At 34.8% G+C, this 16,710-nt stretch overlaps 1 protein-coding gene across 1 annotated transcript in view; it reads right to left on the bottom strand.

Annotated features, from left to right (window-relative positions):
- RYR2 (ryanodine receptor 2) overlaps window positions 1-16,710 on the bottom strand; it is a 381,235-nt gene that overhangs the window by 183,179 nt on the left and 181,346 nt on the right. The window contains exons 10-15 of the mRNA XM_050972655.1: window positions 14,410-14,484; window positions 11,266-11,422; window positions 5,192-5,356; window positions 4,010-4,131; window positions 1,836-2,019; window positions 1,016-1,151 (exon numbers count right to left, since the gene is read on the bottom strand). Of these exons, the coding sequence (XP_050828612.1) occupies window positions 1,016-1,151; window positions 1,836-2,019; window positions 4,010-4,131; window positions 5,192-5,356; window positions 11,266-11,422; window positions 14,410-14,484 (839 nt within the window). The remainder of the gene's footprint in view (window positions 1-1,015; window positions 1,152-1,835; window positions 2,020-4,009; window positions 4,132-5,191; window positions 5,357-11,265; window positions 11,423-14,409; window positions 14,485-16,710) is intronic.

The raw sequence follows: 16,710 nt of genomic DNA, 5'->3' as shown, positions 1-16,710 counted from the left end.
AGGTGCTTCAGTAGACATAGGTCAATTATTTCAGATTGAAAGACAGTAAACTTAGATTGAATATAAAGTATCTTTTTTCAATCAGGGTGGCTGGAATAGAGGATCTTCAGAGCTCTCTTACGATTCAAACCATTCTATGATATGATTTTTATATGTGACAGTATCCAGCCTCAGCATCTATAAATGCCTTCATTCTCATCACAGTGAAATACAACACAATGTCAATGACATGACAAAAGACATGAATTCTGGCATTACAGTTTACTTTTATTTGTGTGCAGACTCAAAAACCAAAGTACTGTTTGCTGAAGCAAGACTGAGCAAGCAGTATCTATTTGCCCTCTAGGTAATTTCTGTACAGATCCAGCATTATTCAGAACAGAGCAATGTACAAATTCATCACAGCCAGATCAAAGCCAAGCTTCCTGAGCATTAGCTGCCAGAAGATAATGCAGTTTGAGAAGTAACATCAGAGGGCAGGAGGGACACAAAGACTGGGAAGTCAAGAAAAGCTTGTCTGTTGTTCTCATCCCTACAAGTCCATGGAAGCAATACTTTGTACAAAACAGGCAGACTCCTTAGAAGGAATTTTCTAGCCTTGCCAATTGGAAATCAAGCCACTACTTCCTTCTGTCTGCACTGGGCTTAATGTAACAAGATATTAACTAAACTGTTACAAAAAAATTCAACTCTACCCTACATCTATGAATAACCAAACCACAGAATTTCAGACTCCATCATCTACCACCTACACCCCAAAAGGTCATCATTTGATTTCATGGAGATGCTCACTCTCTAGACCTAGTTTGGGTTCTTTAAAATGTTTATAATTCCTGACATAACTCCTTTAATTGATTGTTAATACATCAAATAACTGCAAATGCAAAAATCTTACTTAATTTGTATTCTAAGTTTCTACACAGTAGAAATTCTTCTGTAGTACAACCTTTATGTAATTCTTTATTCTTTACTATTTTGAGCTAAAAATATCCAAGTAGTCCATAATATGTCTTACCTAGTAATTCATACAAAGAATTTAGAATAGATTTCCATGCTTCTCCAGCCTCCTTCCCAGCTACATCTGCAAAGTGAGCTGCACTGCTGTATACATTCAAGCGATCAATACATTCAAGAACAAGGTTGATCATACCCTAAAAATAAAAAAAATTATATCATCAGAGGAAAAAAAGTCATTTTAGATGCAAACACAAAAGATTTTCAAAAACCGAAGAAAACAAAACATGAAAGACCAGATATGCAAAACACAAGAGTATGTGCATGAAGTCAAACAGGCAATCCCAACAGAAAATATTTCTTGATGGAGGCAATAAACATCTGCCATTTAGGATGGTCAAATTAAAACAAAAATAAACAGTATTAATGACATAATTTTAGGCAAGATTTTACTCTGGAGGATGTTTAGGCATCTGACAAAGCATAGGCAACTATTATTGCCTATGAGAAATAACACATGATATAAACCAAAATGCTTAAAGAATGCTTAGCAAACCAAATCATCCTTCTACATCAAGAGATGATAACAGAAAAAACTGATTCACACATAAAGAGAAAATTATGGGTAGAGTTCAAGGCACAATCTTATTTTATTATAAAGGGAAAAACAAGTAAGGCTGTAAAGGTATTTCTTCAAATATAAAGGAAAAACAGCAGATCTAGAGAGATTACAAATGTAGCAAATAGTTTGACTCATACTTATAGGATAAAAAAAACCCACTGCAAGCATAATGCATATTAGACATCAACGCTACAGATAATGTGAAAGAATATTTGCAGACAATGTAGTAGAAAATCAGGAGTAAAACTGAGAGAAGTACCTCTTCTTGGAAGAGGTTCTGGCGATTCTTCAGTGCTCGGAGCCTGTTTTGTTTGTTTTCATGCTCCAAATGTTCATCAGGGGGGTGAAAGTAGCCAATCAAGTCCTGAAGGCTCAGACTGACTGACTCGATTGGCAAATCAATGGTGGAAGACTTCACTTTCTTGCTGAGAGAATCAAGGCCCCTGCAAAAAGATGGAAGATACAAACTCTGAGAATTGAAAATTAATTTACTGTATCATTCAAACTCTTTATTATTTAAAAACAAAGACTGTTTAGATGCCCAAGCTCATTTTCTTTCAGCAACTTGTCAAAAATTCTTCATATCTGCCCATTCTCCGTTTAACAACCTAGTCCTTCCTTCCCAAATAAAATGTGAAAGCATGAAAAATGTTATTTCTGGTAATATTTTTTCAAATCCAAAAAACACATTTTAATATCCTACCTATGGATGTAGCAGTTTCAGAGGCAGAGCAAAAGATGAAGAGAAGTTTGTAAACCAGTAAAAAACATCATGAAACTGGAAAGGATGCAAGTTAAAGAGATCAGTCTTTCAGTGCTGCAGAGAGTCCAGATTGCCCATGGAGGCTCTCAAACACATCTCTAACCTGTTCTGAAGGCCTTTTCAGTGTGGAAAGATGCAGCACCTCTGCACACTCTGTCTCAGCACTCCATTAGCCTTTTTGTTTCCCTGATATCCAATTCAAGCTTGGCCTTGCTGAAGTCTATGAACATTCTCTCTTAGAAGCAGAGGGCTGACTATTCTCATCCAGGTTACCCCTGCCCCTTGTTCAGCTGAATCCCCTTTGCAAATAATGCAAAGTTGCAAAAGGATAGCTCCAAAAGTTATCTTTAAAATTTAATTTTTTATCGTGTGCATGTTATCCAAAGCACAATTTCGCTACTGACTTCATGAGGAAGAACTGGAGCATACACGTAAAAGAGTAATTTTCACCCTCCTCAATTGAGCTTTTTCTTCTTGAAGTAACATCCTGCCAAAACTAAACTGCTAAACACTGCCTTGGACTCCCTGTGCACTCCACAAAAGTCTCCACTGTAATTTAGCAATATCTTGATTTGTAGAAACCTTATCATTAAATTGCCTTTCTCTGCCTTTATCCTTTAGAGCATTCTTAGAAGCTTCTTTGAAGGTGCATTATTTACAAAGTGACCTACGGCTTACATTTCCTTTGTATTTCAAATGTCATACTGTACACAATTCTCCTGGTGGGTGGTTTTGTCCTGGGGGTTTTTTTTAAGTACCTTGTTATACAACAAAGGTACTTTTCAATAAAATGATATGTCTGGGTCTTTGTCTGTGCCCTTATTTAGGACATGTTTGCTTCAGGTCACCATCTCCTATGTTGTGTTTTTCTTGCGGCAAATGAGTTCTTATGAAATTCTTATCATTCCATACAGTCTTACTACATATAATTCTTTTTCTAATGCAAGCTACACTGACGAAAGGGCCTTTTATCAATTATTGAAATCACAAGCATTTGAGAATTAGCATTTTATCAGCATTATTTAGGAATAGGAAGATAAATGCAAATTGCACACATCTGACAGGATTTTTAAATGCCTAATAATTTAAAAATACAATACAACATTTTTCATGTTTCAAAATATTAAAGAAACAAGTGGCATTAAAAGGGAAAAACAAGCAAATTGTAATGTGCTGGTAGAAAGAGGGTATCATTTTAAACAAAAATTCTCCTTGATATTATGAGTTTCTTCAGTACATTTGTGTTTTTTACAGATCTGCAGTTACACAGTTATCTCACTCTTCCAGGTTTTTCAAGGCATATCACCTTTAAAAACTGTACTTAGAAGTACTTAGAAAAGAAAAAGCTAATTTATGCACCACATGACTTAAAGCAAATTTTAGCTGGGAAAAAACCCTTTATGGTTTGTTTGTATTTTCAGTATGTTTATGCATTTAAATCAAGAGTGAGCAATAAATTAATTTTAGAAGATAGAAAAAAAAACCAAAAACTGACCAGTGTCTGTCGAGGTGCTTATCTGCTGATAACACAAAGAATTGACATAAAGTCCAGTTTGAGAAGCATTGATTTTTTTTTCTGAAGGATAAATTGTCCCCTGTTGTGTTAATGGCAACTTTGACTATAAATGAATAGGAAAAAAAGTGATGAACAGATCTTTTTAAAAACACACCTTATGAACCTGTTGAAAAGGAAGACTGTACTACGGATGACACGTGCTGTTCGGGATTCTTCATTCTGAGATCTGGACAGTGTTAAACCATCATCCATGTGCCCTTCATGGTGCATTATTGCCTGGAAACAAAAGCAAGAAGCAGTCACTGCAAAATGAGACATTAGGTAAGTAGTCCGAGAACTCACATAGGAAGGCAGGCTAGGAAATTAGGAAGTCACATAAAAAAATAACAATTTTATTAAAAACAGATAATTCCATTGTTTGTTTCTCATGTCTAAGGATGCACCTGTACTGAGCCAGCAGGTTCAGTGCCATAATAATTTCAAAGTTACAGCTTTTGCAAACAACACACTTTATTAAAAAAAAAATAATCAAAGGGAGTTTTGTTTGCTCTTTGTTTTTATCAACATTAAAAGCACTTCCCTTATAGAGCAGCAAATCCCTAAAGCAGAAAAGGTCATAACAGGTATTCTTTACTTGTCCTCATTTCTAAGGGTGCCACTGGTCTTTCCTAATCACGCTTTGAGTCATTTCCAATAACTTGCAGTTTTTCATGTCTAGTTGTCATGGCTCTAATGGACTGGATGACTCAATCCAATCCACATAAATATTTTAAACTTCTGCTCTGTGTAATTCTGCTATCTAAAATAGACATGGAAAACACTACAGTTAAGCTGCAAAAGAATCTTTTCCCTACTTTATGATGCTGAGCTAGCATTCAACTTGGCTGTGATTATTCTATAAAGTAAGAAATCTCTCAGGACTCAAGACTTGAACATTCTAGCCCAAAAGATAATACATTTACAATGTGGAAAAAAATACTTTCAACTAAAAGCCTTCTCAATCTAAACTGAATTGAAGAAAGGAATCTTAGCATATTCTATACATTGTTACTAATATTTTAGTTTGAAATCAAATATATCCAGATTTATCAGTATTTGTGAGATAATGTGTACAGGTTAACACATGGACTTCATCAGGTCTTCAGTTTGAGAATTCAGTACAGCACTTAACTTTTCAATATGTGACTGAAATACCCCAATCTTTCATCTGGCAAGCATGCTTAAAATACTTGAAATTCAAGAATTAGCTGGCTCACATTGCTCCCTTCGTTTCCCAAACCCCCAGCCCCCAACCACCCTCTGAGTGAATGAAATGCATTCCTGTTTGCAGCCTTACCTTTCGCTGCAGAGAACCCATCCTTACAGACTTTGCATCAGCAGACTGATACGTGAGCCACAAGCCTGTATCTACATGTTGTATGAAGCATATTGAATCCCCATACTTTATTTCAGGTGCTCCCATTCCATCCACCTCCTTTCTTGTCCCAATGTCCAACTTTTCCTGATGAAGAAAAAAATGTATATACAAACAATAACCAATGTGTTAATAGTTGCATCAAAAAACTAAATATTAGGAAATTATCTAGAACAGAACCTGAAAGGATATTTGAGATCCTTCTTTAAAGATATTACTAAAAAATGGGAAAGTGTAACTTTTAGTCTTTAAACACAAAGAGAAATCTCATGAAAAAACCTAGCCTGGTAAACTTGAAAGACTGTGTGTATTCATTCCACCTGCACAGGAAAGTACTAGGATCATAATTGACAATACATGTCATTATTGAAAGATAAGAGCTTGCAAAATGACCCCAGATATACTGACTCCCCTAGATGTACGAGGTATTAACCTCCACCAGGTTTTCTTGAGCATTTGGGGTTTTTTCCAGCCTGGAAAAGATGAGCTCCATCCAACAATCACTGTGAGATGGCCTTTAACCTGTCACTATCCAACAATGGGCTGAGTACTTCCTAAAAAAGCAATCCATTTCTGCATGATTGGCCTGCAAACTATTAATGGCATGACAGCACATCATTCCAGCTGGTGTCCTGTAGAGACAGAAGTTGTTTCAGGAGAGGAAATGCAGTATCCCAAACAGTTTTTTGCTTAGTTCTCCCAAGCAAAAACTACTTCTGAACAGACCTGTATGGACAAACAGCCCATGCATCCTGCTTCCTGGCAGATCATCCATTTAATCTCTCCAAAAACATAAAGTTAAACAACAAGGAGATGACAAGCAACTTCCTCAGCTACCCAGAGTAATGTTCCAAATAGTGTGACAAAAACAACTTCTTGTTCTACCTGTCTACCATCAGGAAAGACCAAAAGAATGATTACTTCATACACATGTGCCCCAAAAATATGGGAAGACAGTTTCACATAAAGTTGAGAAAGACTGGGGTTTGTATACAAACAGACAGCAATGTCTAACTTATCGGTTTTTTTAAAGAATTTTTTAAGTAAAGGGAAATGTCCTGTTACTAGATTTTCAGCCTACAGTCATGAATGCATTTCAAAGCAATTGAAAAAAAGTACAATAGTATGGAAGTGAAATTCTTATGATTCCCTTTCATAATATTAAATTTTCAGATATAATATATTCACCAATTCAATTTGTTTTCTGATTGTTTCTGGACACAGAGGTTAATTTCACTACCTAGAAAGTGACTTTCAGCACTTCTAAAGTGCTGAAATTCTTATTAAAATCTTGTCCATTGATACATGATTGTAACTGATTTATTTATAATCTGATGACAATTAGAGTTATTGCATGCCTCTATTTCCTTATTAACCTATTATTTTCTCATATAATTTCTCTAAATGCCATATTCAATTATTTCAAAAGCTAGCACAAATAACCTGAATGTAGTAACAGCTGGAAATTGAAAAGCTACTTATAATATGACATTGCAAACAAATGATGATACAGGAAAAAATAAATTAGATCCTGATCCAGCTCCAGTTTTTTGAATTCTCTTTATCTAGAAAATACAATGTAGAAGCACAGTGTGTGTTCACAGTAAGATTTTCTTTTTTTCAGGTCTCACAACTAATTTCTTTAGATGTGAATACAAGAATTCACAACTTTTGTCATAAAGCACTATAAATAAAATGAGGGATTCTTCATTTAACATATTTTTGCATTCTTTCTTAAAAATCTACTGGCTCTAACAGAAAGGGAAGGGATTTGATACTGAAATCTTCTTTCCAATTAGAATTAAATTTAATTGGCATAAAAATTGCAGTGCCAACAATTTGTCAAAGAAGTTCTCTGTTCTCATAGACGTATCTCTGCATGTATGTTTAAAGCCCAGATTGAAATCAATCCCATAAAAATGAGCTCTGCAAAATAAATATAGTAGCCAGGAAAGCTATTATATAGTGTCAAAGTTGAATTACATGTAGGAGAGAAACAAAAGACTAGAGGATGATGTGGGGGCAGCAAGTCTTACACCATTCCTTTGGGAGCTTCAAGACATTGAGCTTTTTGTGGGAGTGAACAGGAACCACAAATTGTTTACAAAGGGGAAGATTTGAATGGAGTGCTCAGTTCACATCAATATACAGCAGGTAGTTGAAAAAGTACATACAATGAATCAATCTCATTAGCTACAGTATAATAGCTCATCAGTGAAAATGAGGATCTGAAAAATACCAGAAATCACCATGTCACTAATTAGTGATGGTGCACTGGCACAGACATTACATGGCGCAAGTTTCCAGCCATGCTCTTACCACATATGTAACCTGTCACTACCAAACCATCTGCTAATTCCTCCTACAGCATTTTTACAAAGAACATCTTCAATTTTATTTGTAATCTAGGCCCATTCTCAGATGCTAACCCTGTCTAAACCAGGATCAAAAATCTTTTTATTACACTGGATGAAAAAGCAGCAAATGGGTTCGCAACAGTCTCTAAACCATCTCAAGAAATGCAAAACAAGAATGCATTGGAAATGAACAGGCTTATTGAACAACAGGCCAGATTTTCTCCAGAAGGCTGTTCTCTTTATAAACAGTGTTTATCTCATGCATACAAGAGCACAAGCCAAACTTCCCACTTCTGTTTGGGCCTAAATGAACAAAACTTTAAAAAAATTATTTCATCCTAATGTTGAAAAATTATTCTACGAAGCCTCACCTTAACCATTATATCTAATGTTTCTGTTTAATTCCTTATAACATTCCAAAATGGATTGCCTTGATTAAGGCTTGTCCTTTCAACTTTACCTCTTGTCATCCAACCAAACCCATACTCTCTGTAGTACACTTTCAAGACTGATATTTTAAAACCTCACCAACTGCAAGAAACTTATTTATGGCTGCTTTTTAATTTAATGTAATTTCCACTAAATATTAGAAGTAAAAATAAGAAAGAAAATTCTAAAGACATAAAAATACAAGCCATAAAATTTTATTAAAATTGATGTGTTCCTGACCACTAGAAAAGACTACAGACAGGAAAAGCAGACTTGGTACAGAATGTACAAACATTACTAAATTGGTAAAATTATCTTATTTCAGTGGAGTAGTGATATTAAATCAATATTGAGTAAATGGAGGAGAAAAAAAATCCCCAAAACTTGACCTCTACAAACACAAGTGTATTAAAAGAGCCGTATGCTTGGGAAATAATTTGTAAATATCTGTGGACATCCCTTGCTGAATGAAGCAGAACTACTGGAGGAAAAAAAAAGTAAAAAAATACTTTTCTGAATTTCAGATTCTTGAAAGGCTAATATATTTTGCCTTTAATGATAATTATCAAGGTAATATATGATAACCAGAGAACAAAGGCTGATTATCAGAAAGAAAAATTAAGTGACTGTTAATTAAGCTCCTCAGAAAGCCCTTATTTTCTGGGTGCTGTTTGGCAACACTTTGTGATTTTCAAGCTTTCACAAAAAAAGAAATAAAACAAAACAAACAAAACCCTTTAGCTTTCGAGTTCTCTTCTGGGCTATTTTTTAAACAAAGTACTGACAAGGTAATATGTTTAAGATGATGAGCCCTTGCAAAAATAGGGTATAAAATAAATGTTGAGCCTCTATACTAGCATGTGAATCTTCAGATTTGCAGGTGATACATTTTCAGCAGTATCTCTGCAAACATGAAAGCTGCTTTTCATACAGAAATTGATGTTATCTACTCGCATGAAGGAACTGATCCCCTACTTTCCTCTCCCTTGTTTGTTTTTGCCTATTTAAAGCTAACTTACTATTGTGCAACAAGTGGGAGATTCACAATTCTTCCTTCTTCTTTCCAGCTACTGCAAGGAAGAATTATGACTGTGGCAAGAAAAGGGATGAAATTTCAATAAGAAAGACCCAGCCACTTGAAACACCCACAGGCTTTTCTGCTCTGTACTCAATAAAGAAGATTAGGGGCTCCCTCTTATCCATAAATAATTTTTTGGGGTGCTAAGAACATGCAACAATATAAAGTTTGGATGGTTTGTTCAAACACACTTAGAGGAAAAGAGACCCTAAGTCTGCATACCTTCTTTACAGAAGCCTTTCTAGCACTCCTATAATTTGAAATCTTTTTTTTTTAATACTCTTTCCTAGAGAGGGAAGGCACCTAAAAAATTTTAATGCTGCTAGCCTAATAAAGTGAAACATGACCCTCCTATAACAAGTCCAGAGCAGGAGATTGAATCACAGAATGGGTCAGTTGGAAAGTATCACATTGAGTCATCTGGTCCAACTTCCCTGCTTAAGTAGGGTCATTCTAGAGCACATAACATAGAAATGCATCCAGATTAAATTCATCTTCAGCAAAACATTTACTCCTCCTCCCCTGTGGTATATCTATAATTCCCTCCAGGTAAGTCATTTGTTAAAATTAGTACTGATATCCACAAAATTTACATGATCTTCCAGACTTCCAATTTCTTTGAAAATCCATATTTAAACAGTAGTAAGATTATATTTGCCATGTGCTGATTAGTTTATATACTCCTCTTAAATTCCTCTCATTACATCAAGAATTGGTCACCATAACAAGTTTCTACCTGCCCCAAAGCCTTTTGGCTCTGCTCTGCTCAGCATAGGATAGGTTTGGCCACTAAAAACAAAATAAATGTTAACCTTTCATTTTGAGCATGGCAGAACAAAACCATTTCAAAATACAAAATCTCAAAATAACTTCAAATGAGACTTCCAAATTCAGGCTGGGAAAAAAGAATCAAAAGAAGAAACTTCAAATACAACATCACCTAGTCTCCAAAGCACATGTGCATGTGCTAAATAGAAAATAGAGACAAACCACCTTATCCATACAACAGGTGACATTCTTTATTGCTAAAAATTCTGGCCTTTGAGTATTTTTTGGACTAAATAAACCATGTAACAGTACAGCACAGTATATTGTTCTGCTCTTTTTGGAGTAATCCCTGCTGACAATCCATCTTAAAAAACAGTGAGTGAATTATTCTACTTCTCTTGCTTTCAAGTGTTGAAATCTATAGTACCTGCAACAGGAAATTCCCAATACGGTTGTACTGCATTGTCCTACAATATTTAAGCATTTTTATGATTTTCTAATTGGTTTCAAAAAAGATATATTGTCTGGGTCTCAAAACCATCACCTTAAACTAAAGGTTCTTTGTTATCAAATTGCAAAAGGCTATATACCTGATTTTGGGTATCTTTTCTTATCTTCCCAAGCAGGCAAATAATTAAAATATATATAAATTAAATGGTACAGAGAAGTTATTGAATATTTCTCTTTACTGTTACTTTGTATTTTAGAAAACAGTTCTTACAATAACAAAATTTTTTGTTGGAAAATTTTCGGACAAAATGCTACAGATGAAAAGTATGAGAAAAAAGGATATTTAAGAATTTATCAAAGTATTATTTACCCTCTATGAAAGTACTGGTTTAAACTCAAAATGCCTATTGAAGCTGTCAAAATGAAAAGTCAAACTCTGGTAACTTCATATTAGACTACAGTAAAGAATCTGCTCAGAGAAATCATGAATTTCCCATTTAATTTCAGTAACTCATAAAATTATACAATTTTCCTATGTCAGACAGCAGATAGAAGCAGTGAAGCAGCAGAGATGTTAATCAGAACAACAAATGAGAAATGAGTATACTGCTCAAAAGTGGGAATGCAGTACAGAAAAACACCCAACCCAACCAATGAAACAACAACAAAAAAGCAACATATTAACAAGGAAAAAAAAAATCCACACCAACAGACAGCCAAGTAACAATACATAGCGAATGTAAGGTAAAAGAAGCTTTCTAGTTATTGATTATACTCTATTTTGGAATTATTTAAATCAGTTTTTAAAATTTTAATAATTAATGCAATCACAACAAATAGAAAGTATCTTAATCTTGCTTTCTAAAGAGATTGGAATTATTAGTAGTAATATTAATGCTGCACTGATTCCATACCTTGGAAGACCGAAAACAGAATGCTGTAGATTTTACATCTGCCTTCTCTTTGTCTGTAAGAAGAAGACTCTTGTCATCCAGGAGGCTTAAATATTTTCCTGTTGTTATATGTCTTAGCCGGAATGGCTGTCCCCATCTAATGTGGCTTCCACTCCACCTAAGAGAATCCATAAAGACACATTTATTTCAAAATTTTTTTTTCAAACTACTGGCAATAATATTTTAAAGTAAAATATATTGCCAACTAGTTGCTACAAAATATAAAATTCCCATGTTGGATTATTAGCAAGATAGTGACTACTTTGTTACTATCCCAAATAAAACTATTCTAATAAATAATCTTAAGGTCTTCCTTTGCACAAGCTGTCTTTGTTCAGACTGAATTCCTCTTGAGAGAAGGTACAGACCGCCTACAGAAAAGGAGGCTTGTGCTGTACACAAAGAGTTTAGATCTGCCAGTTCCCTCTCCAACATTTCATCTACCAGCAGCTGCCATTCTTCCCTCTCCCAGAGACCTTTTAGCAGTCAGCAGATTTTAAGTATGCTTTAAATGTTCTGCAAAAATAAAATGCCTAAAAAAAATAGAAAACTTCCTAAAAAAATATGAAAAATTACTAAGCAAAATATGGTCCAGGTTCTTCATATTCTATAGAAGGAAGAAAGGCAAAGCCTATCTAAGCTCCTCAAAAATTATTCACCCTTAAGTACAGGTCACAGCTTTCCAACTTCCTGCTGTAAACTGAAAATTCAGCCCTGCTGCTCTTCCTTTTTTATTCCTGATCTTGTGTAGGGGTTACTAAGGAATATGTACTTCACAAAGGCTTTTCAGATTGGAAAACTTTCACAACTTTTTATAGTCTTCACAGAATTTTCTTCAGTTACATATCTGCAAAATTTTGCACTTCAGATGTATGTGGATGCTGCATTTTGGAGAGGAAATCATGTATTTATTCTGCATATATATGTATATGTTTTTGTATGTACCCACATGGAAGTCTGAAATTCCCTTAAGTTATTACTTACACAGGTTTAAGTTAGTCATTTTCATTTTCCCTGACACACAGATGCAGCAGGTTAAAGCACTTACCTATTTAACACTAACACCCACTTGTTTATATGTGTCTTCTTCAGAGTTGGCCATACTGGATGCAACGTAGGCAAAACCAATTTGGCAAACATTTTTAAAGTGCATTTTTTAAAATGCTTCTTTTTTGTAACAGGATTTATTACACTTCAGTGATTAAAATTCTAAACCTTTATAGTTATTGGTTTTAAAGAGAACAGAAGAATAAAAAGGTTTTTGCCCTCAACTATTCTTTTCAATCTAGAATCTCTTCTGTTTAAATTGAGGGAGCTTTGGGGTAGAAGGAAATAGGGAAGCTTTATATCTTAGAAACACATTTTTCTTTTTCTGTTTCTGCACAGCAAAGTCCATATACTCCACAAAAAGACATCTGAGTCCAGTGTTCTAGCATAACTTCTGTTTCTCTAGTCAGTAAAATGTCAGGTCATGAATCTCAGCTATTGTGTTGCCAAGTCTGGTAAATTACATCGGTGCTGCACCTTTTATATTACAGGTCATGCTGGGGACCTGCCTTTTCTCTTGTCCGATTCAATTTTCTTTTGGCCCCAACAGCTACAAACCATAAGAAAAAAAAAATAAGATAGCATAATTGAGCCATGCTTCTACTTCATGCCTGCAGGATAGGAAAAATACCAATTCATGTGCACTTATAAAAAAAGCCTTTTGAGCAGGAAGTATCTTGTGAAGCCATTTCTGACGACTAAAAATATTTTTTGCAGTGTGTGAGCATGAACTCTGGCACCTTTTGGGAAAGAAAGCAATGCTGAGCAATAGTATTTGGTGTCCCATGGCAGGGCATCTCTCCATGGAGACTGCCAAGACAATTTTTTTGAGACATCTCTACTAATGAACAGACTTGAGAAAAAAAATTGTTCCTTTGGAAACATGTAAAATTCACATAGAATTTTATTTTATCTGCAGTCATTCTGGGAAGGACTACAACTGATTGAGAACTTCAGGCATGCATACACAAAGCTACATAGTGAAGCATTTTCCTGAATATTAATGAACTGCAATTCAGCAGTGAATGCATATAGCTATTAGAGTATCATACTGGAAAATAGGTTGGTGAGGGAAGTGTAGGGAGAGAGTGTTATTCTTGGAATTTTATTTGCTTCTTTTTCTCCTGGTAAGAAAATTCTGGTTTTTAAGCAGAAGGATAACCATTCCCTTTGTAGTAATTGTTTTGACAGTTCTTACCATTTCTTTCAGTCATGTATGTTCAAATGTTTACCCTTCAAAAGTTTGTATACAATGCCTGTCAAAGTGATATATATGATGGTCCTAACAGAAGCCTCTCATGAGTTGAATCCCCACGTTACTCATGTACTGCTAATTAGGGAAGTAAATGCCATGGGAAAAGCAAAAAGCCAGAGATCCTCCCACAGTTTCATTGTTGTCATCATTGTCTCAAGGTCCATTTTAGTCCAAAGGAAAAATCTCACTGCCCTATCACTGACATTTAATGTCATCCTATTAATAAAAGGCACACAGAGAAAACAGCATCATTGGAATGTAACCATTTCATAAGCTTCTCTGATTTAATCTCTAAAGAGCAATCATTTATTCCTGACTAGAAACTTTATCATTAGCACATATCGTAATATGATTTAAATGCAGTTTTACACTGCAATTACCTTAACAAACAAGGCACAATTCCTTAGTATTACTCCAACACTTCCAGTAATGCATGATTGAATTTTTTCTTTTAATTTTTTTTTGAAGTCTTCCAAACAACTTAAACAAGCTGGGGGAGGAGTGTCACAAGTGATTTTTATTTTAAGGAAACTGGTCCTGTTTTTGTCATTTATGTGCTAAAAATTTAAACTCTGAATTCACTGACAGCTATAACAACTTTAAAAAATAATCAAAACACACACTCTCTCTCTAGGAACTTGTTTAATATTCAATGAAAGTCATATAAAGCAATTTTTAAAAGATTATTTTAGTTTTTATTCGTCTGGATTTATAATTATCCTTTTGATTTTATAGGATTGCTCTTACTATGCAAACAATGTCCTGCCAAATGTCCTTTTTTTTCTGAGACAGATTTTACTTACGCAACTCTTAGAGTCTCTAGTCGCCAAAGGGAACGAGCATGAATGGACACAGCACCGCCTTCATAATGGACAGTTCTGAAAACCAAGCAATGGCACAGACTAAATGTTCAGCAGAATTCATCATCATATGCATTTGTTCATTTAACCACATCTTTATTTTAAGATTGTCAAAACAATTATTGCATTAGTCAGATTCAAAGGTTATTAGATTCAGAACCCAGTCTTGTCAATTAAACCTTCAGACTTGGTTACTTAAATTTTGTTTTAATTGTCCTTAGCATGCATAATTGTAACTGTCATACTAACAAGGTTTATACAGCATTTGATTAGACATTTTTCCTAGTGTTTTAAGGATAAAGAATATGGGGAAAAAACAGTACCAATAACCTGACAATTACAACATTTTTAGATTCTAACAAAAATCGAGTATCAAGTAATGATTAAGATGTGTGAGCACTGCGTGTATCTCCCAGGAAAGGCAGTATTTTTTCAGAGATTATACTATTAAAATAACTGCAACTCATTACACTTAATTTTGTAGATGAACTTATTTAGCACTTGATTTTAATACCATAAACACCTATGATATAACAACCACACTGACACAGTCTTCACACATCTCAGATTTTAACAGCTTCCTATTTACAAACTTTTATATGTAATGACCTCTCTAATTCCTGGATATAACCAGAAATCTAAGTATCTCTAGAAAAACATCAATTAAGCCTAAAAAGAGATAGGGTTTTTTTCCTCCATTATTCTACACACAGATAAGGGATCTATACAAGATGTACAACATGGTGAAGACCTATGTTAACCAAAAGCCCTGAGCAGATAACCCTGTTTTGCTTCAAAGTATACACTAAGGAAAGTTAGCATTGCCAGTCTAAATTTAGGGAGCCATTATTTGGATTGTGTCCTGCTTGTGCCCATATTTCTGCCCTATACATGGACAGAATCTAAAAGCCTAGGCCCTTCCTTTGGGAAAATATATAAAAGTTACTTAAGCAAAGGAGTGATGTCACTATGCTTATCAGATCAAGCATGTCAGAGAAGACTACCAAACAATGGCCTAGTTTTATAGATCCTGGAAGAGCTAATGTTTTGAGTAAATGTTGTGAACTTCAGGCAAGACTGGGCGCTACCAAAAATAGCCAGCAGCATAACCTAGGGGAATATTAATGACAAAATTGTAGGCATTCCCCATTCTTTGCTAAAAGCAATTTTTGACAACTACAGTTTTGGAATCAAGTACATTCTACTTACTAGGCTTTACCTTTCAAAGTCACCTGTGGATATAATACAGAAGGACTGAAAGTGTAACACAAAGGAAAACCCAGCATTGAAAGAAATGGTTCAAAACAAAAAGAAATAAAATATGTTTCTCAGAACTGTTAAGCATACATGAAACAATATATGGGCTAAAATTCATCTTGGAATGTATTAAAAACTACTACGGAAATCAATACTCCCAGACATTGTGAAGAACGAAGGTGAATCATACAAGAGAAAAAATTAGTCCAAACACAAACTAAATACATCTCACTACAATTACAGAATCAGAAACACTGAACATGGCCCAGGTATAAATAGAAACTATGGCACATGTTCCAAATAGCAAGAAGTTACAGATGGATATAAATATGTACAATATTCACCCTTTGACTTTGTATCCACTATTTTCTCCAAGTATTATCTCAGCCATTTGCTGCAATGGTTGGTGATGCTAGGAGAAGCTAGCAAGTGCTAGCAAGTATTAGCAAGTCTCTCATTTCCCTCTCACTGAAGGAAATGAAATTCAAAGGCAATCTTATTTTTAACTGAAATTTACCTTTATCATTACAGTAAAATGTAAGTGCTAAACAACTCAGCTATTTCTCTGATCAGATATTCTCTTTGCACTTCAGGTATTTGTCCAAATTCTTCTTCTGCAGCTAACAGACCAAGACTGGATTTATGCGGCAACATCTCAAGAACAACAGATCAGATGTCGCCCTGGTTGGTGGGTTTGCATTGGGAGTGGGAGGGTGTGGGTTGTTTGTTTGGGCAGCTTGGGTGGGGGTTGTTGGTTTTATTCAAAGCTGAAGCATTCTGATTACATCCTGGCTTGTTTCAACATGAACTTCACTCACAAAAATGCATTTGGAATCCTTGCACTTGCATATTGCATAATATGAAATTAAATTTTAGTCAGCAGTTTTCATGTCGTCCATTATATGAAGAATCGGGTGGAAGCAAAGGTCTAAATTCAAATTAATGTTTCATTCTTAAGTTGGTACCTTTTTTACTTTTCAGAGATTA

This window comes from Serinus canaria, chromosome 3, assembly GCF_022539315.1.
Source record: "Serinus canaria isolate serCan28SL12 chromosome 3, serCan2020, whole genome shotgun sequence".
In the NCBI taxonomy this organism is placed as follows: Eukaryota; Metazoa; Chordata; class Aves; order Passeriformes; family Fringillidae; genus Serinus; species Serinus canaria.
This window is presented reverse-complemented; position numbering and strand designations above follow the sequence as displayed.